The 20,945-nt window shown below is 37.2% G+C and overlaps 1 protein-coding gene across 1 annotated transcript in view; it reads right to left on the bottom strand.

Moving 5' to 3' along the window:
• Nucleotides 1–18,257, bottom strand: part of LOC308312341 (uncharacterized protein) — a 69,778-nt gene extending 51,521 nt beyond the window's left edge. Inside the window, exons 1-12 of the mRNA XM_080758943.1 lie at nucleotides 18,137–18,257; nucleotides 15,504–15,608; nucleotides 8,922–9,152; nucleotides 8,661–8,791; nucleotides 8,219–8,280; nucleotides 7,906–8,060; nucleotides 7,696–7,767; nucleotides 1,754–1,984; nucleotides 1,493–1,623; nucleotides 1,051–1,112; nucleotides 738–892; nucleotides 528–599 (exon numbers count right to left, since the gene is read on the bottom strand). Of these exons, the coding sequence (XP_080615069.1) occupies nucleotides 528–599; nucleotides 738–892; nucleotides 1,051–1,112; nucleotides 1,493–1,623; nucleotides 1,754–1,984; nucleotides 7,696–7,767; nucleotides 7,906–8,060; nucleotides 8,219–8,280 (940 nt within the window). The 5' untranslated portion in view covers nucleotides 8,661–8,791; nucleotides 8,922–9,152; nucleotides 15,504–15,608; nucleotides 18,137–18,257. The remainder of the gene's footprint in view (nucleotides 1–527; nucleotides 600–737; nucleotides 893–1,050; nucleotides 1,113–1,492; nucleotides 1,624–1,753; nucleotides 1,985–7,695; nucleotides 7,768–7,905; nucleotides 8,061–8,218; nucleotides 8,281–8,660; nucleotides 8,792–8,921; nucleotides 9,153–15,503; nucleotides 15,609–18,136) is intronic.
• Between the last annotated feature and the right edge of the window lie 2,688 nt (nucleotides 18,258–20,945).

Below are 20,945 nucleotides of genomic sequence, written 5' to 3'. Positions count from 1 at the left end.
TTTCAACACATATTCGGAGTGGAATTTGTCACTAGTCTTTGCCCTCTGTAGTTATATTCAGATATTATAGCTAAACTGAATGATGATTAGTTGTAAAGTTATTTTGACTATTCATTTGTTATACCTGGGGTAGTACGTGCAGTGACAGGTAGGGATGTTGTATGCACTATAGGTGAAGTTGCATTGACTGGTGGTGATGTTACAGTGACTGGTGTTGAAGTTATTTTGGGTCGTGGTGACGTTGCAGAAACTGGTGGTGAAGTCGCATTGTGTCGTGGCGAAGTTTGAATGACTGGTGGTGATGTTGCATTACCTGATGGAAAGGTTACATTAAATTGTGAAGTTATTATTACCGGTGATTCTGATATTAGTTATAATAAATAATAATTGAATGTGCTTTTTCAACACATTATAATCATAGGGGTATGTCGCTGTACTCTTGCATATCCCTTTGTCCACTCCAGTTAATTCATTAGATGTTTTATACATTGGAAGTACAGTTTCAATTTGCTTTGATGAAATTGTACCTGCTGGTGAATCTGTGGTGATTGTTGTTAAAGGTGCTGCTGTAGTGGGTGCTTGAGTTGGCGGCAAAACCACTGTAAAAATAAAACTTTCATATCAATATCAATGCAGGCCATGATATATAATTAATAACAAGGAAGAAAAAATACCATTAAACAGGTCATTAAAGAGCCACACTGTGAGCTATCATCGGTTGAGTCTACAATTCTTACCCGTGACAACAATAGTTGACGTGTTCACAGGAAGGGAGAAATTAGAGCTGGATGCAGCCTCAACAAGAGTACTAGCCACAGAAGAGGCATCTGGTGTAGTTGCATTTTCCTCTTGGTTGAATATTAATTCAGCCTCCACATTTACTGATCCCGAGCTGTAAAAGTGATTCATTATTATTAATTATAACATTTATGTTATAATTAACACCAAATGTTATGGTAGGCTACATTAAAGGTACAAATCAATGATACGTTATTATTTATGTACTAAAAACATATATACTTAATACAGTATAACTCTATTGGTGCATACCTGAAGCCGGTTATAACAGTGTGATTGAAATTAGAAAACTTTGCCTTATAGACGTTGTCCATCTGTAAACAGAAATTCAGTCATTGAAATTATTACAGAAATAATTACACAGGAACTGTAAAATAATACTCAGTATCCCACCAAGTTCATTTCATGGTTCATGATTAATAGATTTACATTTGATTAATTAATAACAATGTTCTAGAGAACATTTTGAAAGGTGGAGGCAGTCATTTGTTAAAAATCTTTTAATTTTAACTTGTTTAGTTATTTGGTAATTTTACAATGAAAGCAAAACATTTCCATAAAGTATGGTTATTTTTAATCATCATAATTATACATTTGCCAGAGATCAATATAATAGTAATATGCATGATAGGAGGAATCGCTGAAGTTATGGAGAATGTATTGGCAGGTGTTGGATCATCATAATGGTACTTACCGCTGAAGCTACTTCGGTTGCTAAGTTCTGGAATGCGACTGATGATGTGTTTTCAAGGTCTTTTGTGAAGGTTTGCGTTATTTTGAATTCTAACACGACCTTTGGCTTTGCTGGTGGTGCAGGTGTTGTAGCTACATATGAAGCACAATGGGTAGAAACAGTTAGTTACAGTTAAATTGAGTTATTATAGCTGAACAGTAAATTATATGTTCAAAGTGCTTAGCGGTGAAGTTATTTTCACTAATAGTGCAGATGTTTAACCTGGGGTAGTAGCTGCAGTGACAGGTAGGCGTGTTGTATGGACAATAGGTGAAGTTGCAGTGACTCGTGGTGAAGTTGCAATGACTGGCAGTGAAGTTGCAGTGACTCGTGGTGAAGTTGCAATGACTGGCAGTGAAGTTGCAGTGACTCGTGGTGAAGTTGCAATGACTGGCAGTGACGTTGCATTGTGTCGTGGTGAAGTAGGAATGACTGGAGGTGAAGTTGTATTACCTAATGGAAAGGTTAGATCACATTGTTAAGATATGACTACTTGTGTTTCTTATATTGCTGAAGTTATTATACTAAAGATAATTTAATGTACTTTTAGTTGTGGTGATGTTGCTTTACCTGATGGAAAGTTTACATGAAATTGTGAAGTTATGATTACCGGTGTTTCTTATGTTTCTAAAGTTATAATAATAAAGATTATAATTTAATGTGATTTTTCAACACATTATAATCATAGGGGTATGTCACTGTACTCTTGCATATCCCATTGTCCGCTCCAGTTATATTCAGATAGTTTCGGAGGGGAATTCGTCACTATAGTCTTTGTCCTCTGTACTTATGTTCAGATGTTATAGCTAAACTGAATGGTGATTAATTCAAAGTTATTAGTGGTAAAGTTATTTTGACTATTCATTTGTTTTACCTGGGGTAGTACCTGCAGTGACAGGTAGGGATGTTGTATGGACTATAGGTGAAGTTGCATTGACTGGTGATGAAGTTGCAATGAGTGGGGTTGAAGATATATTGGGTCGTGGTGATGTTGCATTTTGTCGTGGTGAAGTTGCATTAACTGGTGGTGAAGTTGAATTGTGTCGTGGCGAAGTTTGAATGACTGGTGGTGAAGTTGCATTACCTGATGAAAAGGTTACATTTCATTGTGAAGTCATGATTACCGGCGTTTCTTATTATTTCTAAAATTATAATAATAAAGATTATAATTGAATGTGCTTTTTCAACACATTATAATAATATGGGCATTTGTCACTTTACTCTTGCATATCCCTTTGTCCACTCCAGTTATATTCAGATATTATAGCTAAACTGAGTACATAATCATTCAATGATATTATTAGTGGTAAAGTTATTTTGACTAATATTTCATTTGTTTCACCTGGGCTAGTAGCTGCAGTGACTGGTGGGGATGTATGGACTATAGGTGAAGTTGTATTGACTGGTGTTGAGGTTGCATTGTGTTGTGGTGAAGTTGGAATGACTGGTGTTGAAGTTATATTGGGTCGTGGTGATGTTGTATTTTGTCGCGGTGAAGTTGCATTAACTGGTGGTGAAGTTGCATTGTGTCGCGGCGAAGTTTGAGTGACTGGTGGTGAAGTTGCATTACCTGTTGGAAAGGTTACATTCAATTGTGAAGTCATAATTACCGGTGTTTCTTACATTTCTAAAGTTATATTAATAAAGATTATAATTGTGCACATGCCATTGTCTGCTCCGGTTATATTCAGATTTTATAGCTAAACTGAGTACTGATTCATTCAAAGCAATTAGTGGTAAAGTTAATTAGGGTTTGTTTGTGTTACCTGGACTAGTAGCTGCAGTGACTGGTGGGGATGTTGTATGGACTATAGGTGAAGTTACAATGACTGGTGTTGAAGTTATATTGGGTCGTCGTGGTGATGTTGTATTTTGTCCCGGTGAAGTTGCATTAACTGGTGGTGAAGTTGCGTTGTGTCGTGGCGAAGTTTGAATGACTGGTGGTGAAGTTGCATTACCTGTTGGAAAGGTTACATTCAATTGTGAAGTCATGATTACCGGTGATTCTTATATTTCTAAAGTTATAATAATAAAGATTATAATTTAATGTGTGTTTTCAACACATTATAGTAATAGGCGTATTTGTATTTCACTCTTGCATAATGTTTTATCAATTCCAGTTATATTCAGATATTATAGCTAAACTGTGTAGTGTTTCATTCCAAGTAATTAGTGGTAAAGTTCATTTGACTAATGGTTTGTTTGTTTTACCTGGACTAGTAGCTGCAGTAACTGGTGGGGATGTTGTATGGACTATAGGTGAAGTTACAATGACTGGTGTTGAAGTTATATTGGGTCGTGGTGATGTTGTATTTTGTCGTGGTGAAGTTGCATTAACTGGTGGTGAAGTTGCATTGTGTCGTGGCGAAGTTTGAGTGACTGGTGGTGAAGTTGCATTACCTGTTGGAAAGGTTACATTCAATTGTCATGATTACCGGTGTTTCTGATTTCTAATGTTATAATAATAAAGATTATGATTGAATTAGCCTTTTCAACACATTATAGTCGGAGAAGAATTTGTCACTATAGTATTTGTCCTCTGTAGTTATATTCAGATATTATAGCTAAACTAAATGGTGATTAATTTAAAGTTATTAGTGGTAAAGTTATTTTGACTATTCATTTGTTTTACCTGGGGTAGTACCTGCAGTGACAGGTAGGGATGTTGTATGGACTATAGGTGAAGTTGCATTGACTGGGGATGAAGTTGCAATGACTGGTGTTGAAGTTATATTGGGTCGTGGTGACGTTGCATTTTGTCGTGGTGAAGTTGCATTGTGTCGTGGCGAAGTTTGAATGACTGGTGTTGAAGTTATATTGGGTCGTCGTGGTGATGTTGTATTTTGTCCCAGTGAAGTTGCATTAACTGGTGGTGAAGTTGCGTTGTGTCGTGGCGAAGTTTGAATGACTGGTGGTGAAGTTGCATTACCTGATGAAAAGGTTACATTTCATTGTGAAGTCATGATTACCGGCGTTTCTTATTATTTCTAAAATTATAATAATAAAGATTATAATTGAATGTGCTTTTTCAACACATTATAATAATATGGGCATTTGTCACTTTACTCTTGCATATCCCTTTGTCCACTCCAGTTATATTCAGATATTATAGCTAAACTGAGTACATAATCATTCAATGATATTATTAGTGGTAAAGTTATTTTGACTAATATTTCATTTGTTTCACCTGGGCTAGTAGCTGCAGTGACTGGTGGGGATGTATGGACTATAGGTGAAGTTGTATTGACTGGTGTTGAGGTTGCATTGTGTTGTGGTAAAGTTGGAATGACTGGTGTTGAAGTTATATTGGGTCGTGGTGATGTTGTATTTTGTCGCGGTGAAGTTGCATTAACTGGTGGTGAAGTTGCATTGTGTCGCGGCGAAGTTTGAGTGACTGGTGGTGAAGTTGCATTACCTGTTGGAAAGGTTACATTCAATTGTGAAGTCATGATTACCGGTGTTTCTTACATTTCTAAAGTTATATTAATAAAGATTATAATTGTGCACATGCCATTGTCTGCTCCAGTTATATTCAGATTTTATAGCTAAACTGAGTACTGATTCATTCAAAGCAATTAGTGGTAAAGTTAATTAGGGTTTGTTTGTGTTACCTGGACTAGTAGCTGCAGTGACTGGTGGGGATGTTGTATGGACTATAGGTGAAGTTACAATGACTGGTGTTGAAGTTATATTGGGTCGTCGTGGTGATGTTGTATTTTGTCCCGGTGAAGTTGCATTAACTGGTGGTGAAGTTGCGTTGTGTCGTGGCGAAGTTTGAATGACTGGTGGTGAAGTTGCATTACCTGTTGGAAAGGTTACATTCAATTGTGAAGTCATGATTACCGGTGATTCTTAAATTTCTAAAGTTATAATAATAAAGATTATAATTGAATGTGTGTTTTACTGTTTTCAACACATTATAGTAATAGGCATATTTGTATTTCACTCTTGCATAATGTTTTATCAATTCCAGTTATATTCAGATATTATAGCTAAACTGTGTAGTGTTTCATTCCAAGTAATTAGTGGTAAAGTTCATTTGACTAATGGTTTGTTTGTTTGTTTTACCTGGACTAGTAGCTGCAGTAACTGGTGGGGATGTTGTATGGACTATAGGTGAAGTTACAATGACTGGTGTTGAAGTTATATTGGGTTGTGGTGATGTTGTATTTTGTCGTGGTGAAGTTGCATTAACTGGTGGTGAAGTTGCATTGTGTCGTGGCGAAGTTTGAGTGACTGGTGGTGAAGTTGCATTACCTGTTGGAAAGGTTACATTCAATTGTCATGATTACCGGTGTTTCTGATTTCTAATGTTATAATAATAAAGATTATGATTGAATTAGACTTTTCAACACATTATAGTCGGAGGAGAATTTGTCACTATAGTCTTTGTCCTCTGTAGTTATATTCAGATATTATAGCTAAACTAAATGGTGATTCATTTAAAGTTATTAGTGGTAAAGTTATTTTGACTATTCATTTGTTTTACCTGGGGTAGTACCTGCAGTGACAGGTAGGGATGTTGTATGGACTATAGGTGAAGTTGCATTGACTGGGGATGAAGTTGCAATGACTGGTGTTGAAGTTATATTGGGTTGTGGTGACGTTGCATTTTGTCGTGGTGAAGTTGCATTGTGTCGTGGCGAAGTTTGAATGACTGGTGGTGAAGTTGCATTACCTGATGAAAAGGTTACATTTCATTGTGAAGTCATGATTACCGGCGTTTCTTATTATTTTTAAAATTATAATAATAAAGATTATAATTGAATGTGCTTTTTCAACAAATTATAATAATATGGGCATTTGTCACTTTACTCTTGCATATCCCTTTGTCCACTCCAGTTATATTCAGATAGTATAGATAAACTGAGTACATAATCATTCAATGATATTATTAGTGGTAAAGTTATTTTGACTAATATTTAATTTGTTTCACCTGGGCTAGTAGCTGCAGTGACTGGTGGGGATGTATGGACTATAGGTGAAGTTGTATTGACTGGTGTTGAGGTTGCATTGTGTTGTGGTGAAGTTGGAATGACTGGTGTTGAAGTTATATTGGGTCGTGGTGATGTTGTATTTTGTCGTGGTGAAGTTGCATTAACTGGTGGTGAAGTTGCATTGTGTCGCGGCGAAGTTTGAGTGACTGGTGGTGAAGTTGCATTACCTGTTGGAAAGGTTACATTAAATTGTGAAGTCATGATTACCGGTGTTTCTTATTTCTAAAGTTACAATAATAAAGATTTCAATTTAATTAGCCTTTTCAACACATTATAGTCGGAGGGGAATTTGTCACTACTGATTCATTCAAAGCAATTAGTGGTAAAGTTAATTAGGGTTTGTTTGTGTTACCTGGACTAGTAGCTGCAGTGACTGGTGGGGATGTTGTATGGACTATAGGTGAAGTTACAATGACTGGTGTTGAAGTTATATTGGGTCGTCGTGGTGATGTTGTATTTTGTCCCGGTGAAGTTGCATTAACTGGTGGTGAAGTTGCATTGTGTCGTGGCGAAGTTTGAATGACTGGTGGTGAAGTTGCATTACCTGTTGGAAAGGTTACATTCAATTGTGAAGTTATGATTACCAGTGTTTCTTACATTTCTAAAGCTATATTAATAAAGGTTATAATTGAATGTTCTTTTTCAACACATATTCGGAGTGGAATTTGTCACTAGTCTTTGCCCTCTGTAGTTATATTCAGATATTATAGCTAAACTGAATGATGATTAGTTGTAAAGTTATTTTGACTATTCATTTGTTATACCTGGGGTAGTACGTGCAGTGACAGGTAGGGATGTTGTATGCACTATAGGTGAAGTTGCATTGACTGGTGGTGATGTTACAGTGACTGGTGTTGAAGTTATTTTGGGTCGTGGTGACGTTGCAGCAACTGGTGGTGAAGTCGCATTGTGTCGTGGCGAAGTTTGAATGACTGGTGGTGATGTTGCATTACCTGATGGAAAGGTTACATTAAATTGTGAAGTTATTATTACCGGTGATTCTGATATTAGTTATAATAAATAATAATTGAATGTGCTTTTTCAACACATTATAATCATAGGGGTATGTCGCTGTACTCTTGCATATCCCTTTGTCCACTCCAGTTAATTCATTAGATGTTTTATACATTGGAAGTACAGTTTCAATTTGCTTTGATGAAATTGTACCTGCTGGTGAATCTGTGGTGATTGTTGTTAAAGGTGCTGCTGTAGTGGGTGCTTGAGTTGGCGGCAAAACCACTGTAAAAATAAAACTTTCATATCAATATCAATGCAGGCCATGATATATAATTAATAACAAGGAAGAAAAAATACCATTAAACAGGTCATTAAAGAGCCACACTGTGAGCTATCATCGGTTGAGTCTACAATTCTTACCCGTGACAACAATAGTTGACGTGTTCACAGGAAGGGAGAAATTAGAGCTGGATGCAGCCTCAACAAGAGTACTAGCCACAGAAGAGGCATCTGGTGTAGTTGCATTTTCCTCTTGGTTGAATATTAATTCAGCCTCCACATTTACTGATCCCGAGCTGTAAAAGTGATTCATTATTATTAATTATAACATTTATGTTATAATTAACACCAAATGTTATGGTAGGCTACATTAAAGGTACAAATCAATGATACGTTATTATTTATGTACTAAAAACATATATACTTAATACAGTATAACTCTATTGGTGCATACCTGAAGCCGGTTATAACAGTGTGATTGAAATTAGAAAACTTTGCCTTATAGACGTTGTCCATCTGTAAACAGAAATTCAGTCATTGAAATTATTACAGAAATAATTACACAGGAACTGTAAAATAATACTCAGTATCCCACCAAGTTCATTTCATGGTTCATGATTAATAGATTTACATTTGATTAATTAATAACAATGTTCTAGAGAACATTTTGAAAGGTGGAGGCAGTCATTTGTTAAAAATCTTTTAATTTTAACTTGTTTAGTTATTTGGTAATTTTACAATGAAAGCAAAACATTTCCATAAAGTATGGTTATTTTTAATCATCATAATTATACATTTGCCAGAGATCAATATAATAGTAATATGCATGATAGGAGGAATCGCTGAAGTTATGGAGAATGTATTGGCAGGTGTTGGATCATCATAATGGTACTTACCGCTGAAGCTACTTCGGTTGCTAAGTTCTGGAATGCGACTGATGATGTGTTTTCAAGGTCTTTTGTGAAGGTTTGCGTTATTTTGAATTCTAACACGACCTTTGGCTTTGCTGGTGGTGCAGGTGTTGTAGCTACATGTGAAGCACAATGGGTAGAAACAGTTAGTTACAGTTAAATTGAGTTATTATAGCTGAACAGTAAATGATATGTTCAAAGTGCTAAGCGGTGAAGTTATTTTCACTAATAGTGCAGATGTTTAACCTGGGGTAGTAGCTGCAGTGACAGGTAGGCGTGTTGTATGGACAATAGGTGAAGTTGCAGTGACTCGTGGTGAAGTTGCAATGACTGGCAGTGAAGTTGCAGTGACTCGTGGTGAAGTTGCAATGACTGGCAGTGAAGTTGCAGTGACTCGTGGTGAAGTTGCAATGACTGGCAGTGACGTTGCATTGTGTCGTGGTGAAGTCGGAATGACTGGAGGTGAAGTTGTATTACCTAATGGAAAGGTTAGATCACATTGTTAAGATATGACTACTTGTGTTTCTTATATTGCTGAAGTTATTATACTAAAGATAATTTAATGTACTTTTAGTTGTGGTGATGTTGCTTTACCTGATGGAAAGTTTACATGAAATTGTGAAGTTATGATTACCGGTGTTTCTTATGTTTCTAAAGTTATAATAATAAAGATTATAATTTAATGTGATTTTTCAACACATTATAATCATAGGGGTATGTCACTGTACTCTTGCATATCCCATTGTCCGCTCCAGTTATATTCAGATAGTTTCGGAGGGGAATTCGTCACTATAGTCTTTGTCCTCTGTACTTATGTTCAGATGTTATAGCTAAACTGAATGGTGATTAATTCAAAGTTATTAGTGGTAAAGTTATTTTGACTATTCATTTGTTTTACCTGGGGTAGTACCTGCAGTGACAGGTAGGGATGTTGTATGGACTATAGGTGAAGTTGCATTGACTGGTGATGAAGTTGCAATGAGTGGTGTTGAAGATATATTGGGTCGTGGTGATGTTGCATTTTGTCGTGGTGAAGTTGCATTAACTGGTGGTGAAGTTGAATTGTGTCGTGGCGAAGTTTGAATGACTGGTGGTGAAGTTGCATTACCTGATGAAAAGGTTACATTTCATTGTGAAGTCATGATTACCGGCGTTTCTTATTATTTCTAAAATTATAATAATAAAGATTATAATTGAATGTGCTTTTTCAACACATTATAATAATATGGGCATTTGTCACTTTACTCTTGCATATCCCTTTGTCCACTCCAGTTATATTCAGATATTATAGCTAAACTGAGTACATAATCATTCAATGATATTATTAGTGGTAAAGTTATTTTGACTAATATTTCATTTGTTTCACCTGGGCTAGTAGCTGCAGTGACTGGTGGGGATGTATGGACTATAGGTGAAGTTGTATTGACTGGTGTTGAGGTTGCATTGTGTTGTGGTGAAGTTGGAATGACTGGTGTTGAAGTTATATTGGGTCGTGGTGATGTTGTATTTTGTCGCGGTGAAGTTGCATTAACTGGTGGTGAAGTTGCATTGTGTCGCGGCGAAGTTTGAGTGACTGGTGGTGAAGTTGCATTACCTGTTGGAAAGGTTACATTCAATTGTGAAGTCATAATTACCGGTGTTTCTTACATTTCTAAAGTTATATTAATAAAGATTATAATTGTGCACATGCCATTGTCTGCTCCGGTTATATTCAGATTTTATAGCTAAACTGAGTACTGATTCATTCAAAGCAATTAGTGGTAAAGTTAATTAGGGTTTGTTTGTGTTACCTGGACTAGTAGCTGCAGTGACTGGTGGGGATGTTGTATGGACTATAGGTGAAGTTACAATGACTGGTGTTGAAGTTATATTGGGTCGTCGTGGTGATGTTGTATTTTGTCCCGGTGAAGTTGCATTAACTGGTGGTGAAGTTGCGTTGTGTCGTGGCGAAGTTTGAATGACTGGTGGTGAAGTTGCATTACCTGTTGGAAAGGTTACATTCAATTGTGAAGTCATGATTACCGGTGATTCTTATATTTCTAAAGTTATAATAATAAAGATTATAATTTAATGTGTGTTTTCAACACATTATAGTAATAGGCGTATTTGTATTTCACTCTTGCATAATGTTTTATCAATTCCAGTTATATTCAGATATTATAGCTAAACTGTGTAGTGTTTCATTCCAAGTAATTAGTGGTAAAGTTCATTTGACTAATGGTTTGTTTGTTTTACCTGGACTAGTAGCTGCAGTAACTGGTGGGGATGTTGTATGGACTATAGGTGAAGTTACAATGACTGGTGTTGAAGTTATATTGGGTCGTGGTGATGTTGTATTTTGTCGTGGTGAAGTTGCATTAACTGGTGGTGAAGTTGCATTGTGTCGTGGCGAAGTTTGAGTGACTGGTGGTGAAGTTGCATTACCTGTTGGAAAGGTTACATTCAATTGTCATGATTACCGGTGTTTCTGATTTCTAATGTTATAATAATAAAGATTATGATTGAATTAGCCTTTTCAACACATTATAGTCGGAGAAGAATTTGTCACTATAGTATTTGTCCTCTGTAGTTATATTCAGATATTATAGCTAAACTAAATGGTGATTAATTTAAAGTTATTAGTGGTAAAGTTATTTTGACTATTCATTTGTTTTACCTGGGGTAGTACCTGCAGTGACAGGTAGGGATGTTGTATGGACTATAGGTGAAGTTGCATTGACTGGGGATGAAGTTATATTGGGTCGTGGTGACGTTGCATTTTGTCGTGGTGAAGTTGCATTGTGTCGTGGCGAAGTTTGAATGACTGGTGGTGAAGTTGCATTACCTGATGAAAAGGTTACATTTCATTGTGAAGTCATGATTACCGGCATTTCTTATTATTTTTAAAATTATAATAATAAAGATTATAATTGAATGTGCTTTTTCAACAAATTATAATAATATGGGCATTTGTCACTTTACTCTTGCATATCCCTTTGTCCACTCGAGTTATATTCAGATAGTATAGCTAAACTGAGTACATAATCATTCAATGATATTATTAGTGGTAAAGTTATTTTGACTAATATTTAATTTGTTTCACCTGGGCTAGTAGCTGCAGTGACTGGTGGGGATGTATGGACTATAGGTGAAGTTGTATTGACTGGTGTTGAGGTTGCATTGTGTTGTGGTGAAGTTGGAATGACTGGTGTTGAAGTTATATTGGGTCGTGGTGATGTTGTATTTTGTCGCGGTGAAGTTGCATTAACTGGTGGTGAAGTTGCATTGTGTCGCGGCGAAGTTTGAGTGACTGGTGGTGAAGTTGCATTACCTGTTGGAAAGGTTACATTCAATTGTGAAGTCATGATTACCGGTGTTTCTTACATTTCTAAAGTTATATTAATAAAGATTATAATTGTGCACATGCCATTGTCTGCTCCAGTTATATTCAGATTTTATAGCTAAACTGAGTACTGATTCATTCAAAGCAATTAGTGGTAAAGTTAATTAGGGTTTGTTTGTGTTACCTGGACTAATAGCTGCAGTGACTGGTGGGGATGTTGTATGGACGATAGGTGAAGTTACAATGACTGGTGTTGAAGTTATATTGGGTCGTCGTGGTGATGTTGTATTTTGTCCCGGTGAAGTTGCATTAACTGGTGGTGAAGTTGCGTTGTGTCGTGGCGAAGTTTGAATGACTGGTGGTGAAGTTGCATTACCTGATGAAAAGGTTACATTTCATTGTGAAGTCATGATTACCGGCGTTTCTTATTATTTCTAAAATTATAATAATAAAGTTTATAATTGAATGTGCTTTTTCAACACATTATAATAATATGGGCATTTGTCACTTTACTCTTGCATATCCCTTTGTCCACTCCAGTTATATTCAGATATTATAGCTAAACTGAGTACATAATCATTCAATGATATTATTAGTGGTAAAGTTATTTTGACTAATATTTCATTTGTTTCACCTGGGCTAGTAGCTGCAGTGACTGGTGGGGATGTATGGACTATAGGTGAAGTTGTATTGACTGGTGTTGAGGTTGCATTGTGTTGTGGTGAAGTTGGAATGACTGGTGTTGAAGTTATATTGGGTCGTGGTGATGTTGTATTTTGTCGCGGTGAAGTTGCATTAACTGGTGGTGAAGTTGCATTGTGTCGCGGCGAAGTTTGAGTGACTGGTGGTGAAGTTGCATTACCTGTTGGAAAGGTTACATTCAATTGTGAAGTCATGATTACCGGTGTTTCTTACATTTCTAAAGTTATATTAATAAAGATTATAATTGTGCACATGCCATTGTCTGCTCCAGTTATATTCAGATTTTATAGCTAAACTGAGTACTGATTCATTCAAAGCAATTAGTGGTAAAGTTAATTAGGGTTTGTTTGTGTTACCTGGACTAGTAGCTGCAGTGACTGGTGGGGATGTTGTATGGACTATAGGTGAAGTTACAATGACTGGTGTTGAAGTTATATTGGGTCGTCGTGGTGATGTTGTATTTTGTCCCGGTGAAGTTGCATTAACTGGTGGTGAAGTTGCGTTGTGTCGTGGCGAAGTTTGAATGACTGGTGGTGAAGTTGCATTACCTGTTGGAAAGGTTACATTCAATTGTGAAGTCATGATTACCGGTGATTCTTATATTTCTAAAGTTATAATAATAAAGATTATAATTGAATGTGTGTTTTCAACACATTATAGTAATAGGCGTATTTGTATTTCACTCTTGCATAATGTTTTATCAATTCCAGTTATATTCAGATATTATAGCTAAACTGTGTAGTGTTTCATTCCAAGTAATTAGTGGTAAAGTTCATTTGACTAATGGTTTGTTTGTTTGTTTGTTTGTTTTACCTGGACTAGTAGCTGCAGTAACTGGTGGGGATGTTGTATGGACTATAGGTGAAGTTACAATGACTGGTGTTGAAGTTATATTGGGTCGTGGTGATGTTGTATTTTGTCGTGGTGAAGTTGCATTGTGTCGTGGCGAAGTTTGAGTGACTGGTGGTGAAGTTGCATTACCTGTTGGAAAGGTTACATTCAATTGTCATGATTACCGGTGTTTCTGATTTCTAATGTTATAATAATAAAGATTATGATTGAATTAGCCTTTTCAACACATTATAGTCGGAGGAGAATTTGTCACTATAGTCTTTGTCCTCTGTAGTTATATTCAGATATTATAGCTAAACTAAATGGTGATTAATTTAAAGTTATTAGTGGTAAAGTTATTTTGACTATTCATTTGTTTTACCTGGGGTAGTACCTGCAGTGACAGGTAGGGATGTTGTATGGACTATAGGTGAAGTTGCATTGACTGGGGATGAAGTTGCAATGACTGGTGTTGAAGTTATATTGGGTCGTGGTGACGTTGCATTTTGTCGTGGTGAAGTTGCATTGTGTCGTGGCGAAGTTTGAATGACTGGTGGTGAAGTTGCATTACCTGATGAAAAGGTTACATTTCATTGTGAAGTCATGATTACCGGCATTTCTTATTATTTTTAAAATTATAATAATAAAGATTATAATTGAATGTGCTTTTTCAACAAATTATAATAATATGGGCATTTGTCACTTTACTCTTGCATATCCCTTTGTCCACTCCAGTTATATTCAGATAGTATAGCTAAACTGAGTACATAATCATTCAATGATATTATTAGTGGTAAAGTTATTTTGACTAATATTTAATTTGTTTCACCTGTTGTTTCACTACCTCTGTAGTTATATTCAGATATTATAGCTAAACTGAATGGTGATTCATTTAATGTTATTAGTGGTAAAGTTATTTTGACTATTCATTTGTTTTACCTGGGGTAATACCTGCAGTGACAGGTAGGGATGTTGTATGGACTATAGGTGAAGTTGCATTGACTGGTGATGAAGTTGCATTGTGTCGTGGCGAAGTTTGAATGACTGGTGGTGAAGTTGCATTGCCTGATGGAAATGTTACATTACATTGTGAAGTTATGATTACCAGTGTTTCTTACATTTCTAAAGTTATATTAATAAAGATTATAATTGTGCACCTGCCATTGTCTGCTCCAGTTATATTCAGATTTTATAGCTAAACTGAGTACTGATTCATTCAAAGCAATTAGTGGTAAAGTTAATTAGGGTTTGTTTGTGTTACCTGGACTAGTAGCTGCAGTGACTGGTGGGGATGTTGTATGGACTATAGGTGAAGTTACAATGACTGGTGTTGAAGTTATATTGGGTCGTCGTGGTGATGTTGTATTTTGTCCCGGTGAAGTTGCATTAACTGGTGGTGAAGTTGCGTTGTGTCGTGGCGAAGTTTGAATGACTGGTGGTGAAGTTGCATTACCTGTTGGAAAGGTTACATTCAATTGTGAAGTCATGATTACCGGTGATTCTTATATTTCAGATATTATAGCTAAACTGTGTAGTGTTTCATTCCAAGTAATTAGTGGTAAAGTTAATTTGACTAATGGTTTGTTTGTTTGTTTTACCTGGACTAGTAGCTGCAGTGACTGGTGGGGATGTTGTATGGACTATAGGTGAAGTTACAATGACTGGTGTTGAAACTATATTGGGTCGTGGTGATGTTGTATTTTGTCGTGGTGAAGTTGCATTGACTGGTGGTGAAGTTGCATTTCCTGATGGAAAGGTTCAAATGTGAAGTCATGATTACCGGTGTTTCTTATATTTCTAAAGTTATAAAATTAAAGGATATAATTGAATGTTCTTTTTCAACACATTATAATCATAGGGGCATTTTTCACTCTAGTATTTGTCCTCTGTAGTTATATTCAGATATTATAGCTTAACTGAATGGTGATTAATTCAAAGTTATTAGTTATTTTTGTTATGTTGATTTGTTTTACCTGGGGTAGTACCTGCAGTGACAGGTAAAGATGTTGTATGGACGATAGGTGAAGTTGCATTGTGTCGTGGTGAAGTTGGAATGACTGGAGGTGAAGTTGTATTACCTAATGGAAAGGTTAGATCACATTGTTAAGATATGACTACTTGTGTCTGAAGTTATTATACTAAAGATTATAATTGAATGTGCTTTTTCCAACAAATTATAGTCATAGTGGCATTTGTCACTGTACTATTCCCTTTGTCCGCCCCAGTTGTGCAAGGGTACAGTGACAAATACCCCCACAAATATAAAGCACTTTAATTATCATATTATGCAAATATCACTACAGTATGTCATATCATATAGCTAAACTGATTAGTGATTCATAATTAGTGGTTATTTTGACTAATGGTTCATTTGTTTTACCTGAGCCAGTAGCTGGAGTGACTGGTAGGGATGTTGTACGCATTACAGGTGATGTTTCATTGACTGGCACTGTATTTGCGTTTCCTGGTGCTGTCGTTGCATTGATTCTAACGTTAACAGTCGTAACATTAGCAGTGATGTTAATGCTAACAGCCACTGTAATATTTGTTATAGTGACCGCTGTTGTGGTTGAGTTTACTGGTGCTATAGTTGCATTTGGATTGAGTGGTGGTGAAGTTGCATTGACTGGGTCTGGTGTCCCATTGCCTGGTGGGGAAGTTCCATTACCTGGTGGAAAATGTACATTAAACATTACGATTAATATTGCACACTATGAAACTGTTACCGCTTATTGTAGTTAACTTTCTAACACTTAGTAGTCAGTATCTGACTTGTATTACCTATTGTAATAATGTATGTACAAACCAATCATTGAGTCTTAGCTCCCAGTATTAGTGGGAGGGTTCATACAAGAAAACAACATTCAACCAACCCAAAATTGGAATGATATATTGAGGGGTCTATGTAGAGAACACCTTCACTCAAAGTCAAAGTCGCACACGTCCCCTTTTTACAGTCTTTGGCATGACCCGGCCGGCCTCCCTGCAGTTTCATGGCAGACACTGTAAGGCCACTGTGGCACTTTCACTCATGCCCATATGCCTAAAATGGCAAAAGTCTCACCATACTTTGTATAAATGCTATTTCTCAGTTTCCAATCCTTTCTACATGGCTGCTACTGTACACACAATAGACGTTTCTAGGCAATCCAGCCCTGTACTGCAAAAAGAAATGCTTACCACTAGGCTTTCTTCACAAAGTTTTCATAATGGTGTCTACTCTAAACTACAGTATCAATTTGTTCCAAGCCAACTCCCTTGTGAACCTTTGTGACAGCTGCTGAAACTTTGGGTAACAATCTATACTTACCCAAAATGTACATGCCCAAATGTGCTGACCTCATTTGTGATGACGGCAATATAGACGTTTTTTTATCAGAAGGAGTATTTTTCATGAAAAACTAATGCTTGTAATGCATTCAGAATCCCGTAGTTTGACATGTCACATGCTACATAAACTTTCAACTTTCAACAGCTGTCACAAAGTTTCCCAAGGGAGTTGAGTTGGAACAAATTGATATGTGATAGTAGACACCTTTATGAACACATTTGTGACGAAAGCTAGTGGTAAGCTTTCTTTGTGTTGCAGATTTGCCACACATTTCGTTAACTTTCCCTAACTACTGGTTAGACAGCAGACAGCTGCCTTCACATAACTGGAGGCCGTACCTGCCGTGTTCACCTTACGTGCCCACCACCACCCAACCCCCTCAGCGCGCACACACACACACACACACACACACACACACACACACACACACACACACACACACACACACACACACACACACACACACACACACACACACACACACACACACACACACACACACACACACACACACACTGTCACATTGACTTAAAAACTCAACAAGTGATTTGTAATGAAGTTGCAATGAATCTTTCGTTAATCTTTTAACCTGTTCTATATGTAGGTCTGATTTGCGCATTGCCAATACCATGACATTCCCATTGACTGGATCTGGATGTCATGTCGGTCCATATAGTAGAGTATACTGTATACAGTATATAGCCTGCCCTATATATGGAAGGAAATGTTGAATCAGGTTCCTAAGGTTAATGCAATGCCTGTGTATTGCCACCCACGAATGTGTTCAAAAACATTGTATGGTGCCATTGTAGAAAGTAGCACCCTCTAATGAAGCTATAGAAGATCTGGAGATAACAACCAAGCATGGCAGCCCATTCATTTCAATCGTCGTGTCATGTCATATAATGAATCATAGCCGTAGCTGTCTGGCAAATTGATTGACAGGTGGATACAATATCAGGAAAGTGTTGGGTAATGGTTAGTACCTGATGATGACATTGAGGTATAATGTAGTTTCATTAACTTGAAATGTCACATTTACAGGTGCAGTATTTGCATTGACTGGTGCTTTTTGTGTGTAGGATATTGATTTTTGTTATGGTTGCAATTCCTACTGGGAAACTTGTTGAAGTTTGACTAGCAATTGATCTAGTTAGTGGAAGTAAATATTAATTTGAATTGGGTAATTGTAATTAGTGGTATTAAATTAAGTCGACATATGTAATATTGGGCTTCGTTGGTGATAGTAAACTCATGAGTTACATGTTTTTTTACCTGGTGATGTAGCCGACTTGACTGATGATGTAGTTGCATTGAGTGCTGTTGTAGTTGCATTGACTGGGGATGTAGTGGCATTAACTGGTGAAGTTGTGTTTACTGGTACTGTAGTTGCATGTATGGGTTGGGTTGTTACATTGAGTGTTGCTGTAGTTGAATGCACTGGTGCTGTAGTTGCATTAACTGGTGTTGTTGCCTTTACTGTTTCTGCAAGCAGTGTAAAATAAGTTAGTTATAATAGTTGAAATTGTCCTGTCTTACCACAGCTGAACTGAGTAGGGATTAATGCAAAACCATTAATAATGCTTTGAATAATGGTTGAGTTTTACCTAGGGATGTAGCCACCATGACTGGCTTGGATGTTGTGTGGACTGGAAGTGAGGTCGGATTGACTGGTGATGCAGTTGTCTTGACTGGTGTTGTGGTTGCAATGAATAGTGCTGTACTTGCATTGACTGTTGATGTAGTTGCATTTACTGGTGATGCTGTTGTAGTTAAAGATGGTTTTGCATTGACTAGTGATGTTGTTGCATTCATTGGTGAAGAGGATACATTAACCAGTGCTGTAGTTGCATTCATTGGTGATGTAGTTGCATTTACCAGTAGGCCTACTGTAGTTGTATTTCCTGATGAAAATGTTGCATTTACTGGGGCTGTAGCTGTGATGACTGGTGCTGTAGTAGCAATGATTGGTGATGTTGCATTGACCACTGATATTGTTGCATTGACTAATACTGTGGTTGCATTGATGGGTGCTGCAGTTGCCTTTACTGTTGATGTTTCATTTACTTGTGAGGTTGTTGCAATGACAGGTGTTCTAGTTGCATTAACTGGTGCTGTAGTTACATTGAGTGTTGATATAGATGCAAGTGCTGTAGTTGCATTAATTGATGGCGTTGAATTTAAATTTACTGCAGCTGTAGCTGCACTGACCAGTGCCGTAGTTGTAATGATTGCCGATGACGTTGCTTGTATTAATGTTGCATTGACCGATGATATCATCGCATTGACTAATGCTGTAGTTGCATTGACTGGTGAAGTAGATACATTAAACCGTGCTGTAGTTGCATTAATGTGTGAGGTTGTTGAATTAACTGGTGATGTAGTTGCATTGACTGTTAATGATGATGCATTTACTGGTGATGGTGTTGAATTTACTGATGACATAGTTGCATTTATTGATGATAATGTTACATTTACGGCAGCTGTAGCTGCACTGACCGTTGCTGTAGTTGCAATGATTGGCGATGCCGTTGCCTGTATTGGTGATGTTGCATTGACAGATGATATTGTTGCATTGACTAATGCTGTAGTTGAATTGACTGGTGTTGTAGCTACATTTCCCATGGGTACTGATGAGGTGACATTAAATGATGCTGTAGTAGTAGTAGTAGTAGTAGTAGTTGCATTTACTGGGGATGCTGTTGTAGTTAATGGTGATGTTGCATTGACTAGTGCCGTAATTGTATTAACTGGTGCTGCAGTTGAATTTACTGGTGCTGTAGTAATCAATATTGAAATTACTTTGGCTGGTGAGGTTGAGTGATTGCCTGGTGATGTAGTTACATAGACTGGTGATGTTGTTGTATTGACTGGGGACATTACATTTCCTACTGCTGTAGTTGCGTTGACAGGTGCCATTGTTACATTGACTGTTGCTGTAGTTGTATTTACTGGAGCTATAGTTGCGTGTGCAGGTGTTCTTGCATTTACTAGAGGTGTAGTTGCATTGGTTGGTGCGATATTGACAGATATTGTTGCAGAGACCGGTGGTGTAGTTATATTGACCACTGATGTTGCATTGACCAATAATATTGTTGCATTGACTAATGCTGTGGTTGCATTGACTGGTGTTGTAGCTGATGAGGTGGCATTAAATGATGCTGTAGTTGCATTTACTGTGGATGCTGTTGTAGTTAATGGTGGTGTTGCATTTACCAGTGATGTAGTTGCATTCGTTGGTGATGTAGATACATTAACCAGTGCTGTAGTTGCATTCGTTGGTGATGTAGATACATTAACCAGTGCTGTAGTTGCATTGACTGTTGATATAGATGCAAGTGGTCCAGTTGCATTCATTGGTGAGGTTGTTGAATTTACCGGTGATGTAGTTGCATTTACTGGCGGTAATGTTACATTTACTGCAGCTGTAGCTGTAATGACCGGTGCTGTAGTTGCAATGATTGGCGGTGATGATGCTTGAATTGGTGATGTTGCATTGACCACTGATATTGTTGCATTGACTAATGCTGTGGTTGCATTGATGGGTGCTGCAGTTGCCTTAACTGGTGAGGTTGTTTCATTTACTTGTGAGGGTGTTGCAATGACAGGTGCTCTAGTTGCATTAACCGGTGCTGTGATTGCATTGACTGGTGAGGTTGAGGCATTGACTGATGATGTAGTTGCATTGACTGGTGATTTTTCATGTAATAGTGATGTTGTTGCATTGACTGGGGATGTTAAATTCACTAGTGCTGTAGTTGCGTTGACATGCTGTGCAACTGTTATGTGGAATGTTTCTGTAGTTGGATTCACTGGCGCTAAGGTTGCACTTGCAGGTGTAGTTGCATTGACCGGTGCCATAATTCCGGTGACCGGTGATGTAGTTGCATTGACCAATGTAGTTGCACTAGCTGCCTTTACTGGTGATATAGTTGCATTTATCAGTGCTGTACTTGCATTGTCCAGTGTTGTGACTGCATTGATCTGTGTTGCATTTGCATTGACCACTGTTACGTTTACTGACGGTGTGGTTGCATTGAGTGGTGCTGTACTTGCATTCTGCGCTATGGTTACATTTACTGTT

Source organism: Protomyctophum bolini, assembly GCF_963924005.1.
Source record: "Protomyctophum bolini genome assembly, chromosome: 3".
NCBI classification, from domain to species: domain Eukaryota; kingdom Metazoa; phylum Chordata; class Actinopteri; order Myctophiformes; family Myctophidae; genus Protomyctophum; species Protomyctophum bolini.
This window is presented reverse-complemented; position numbering and strand designations above follow the sequence as displayed.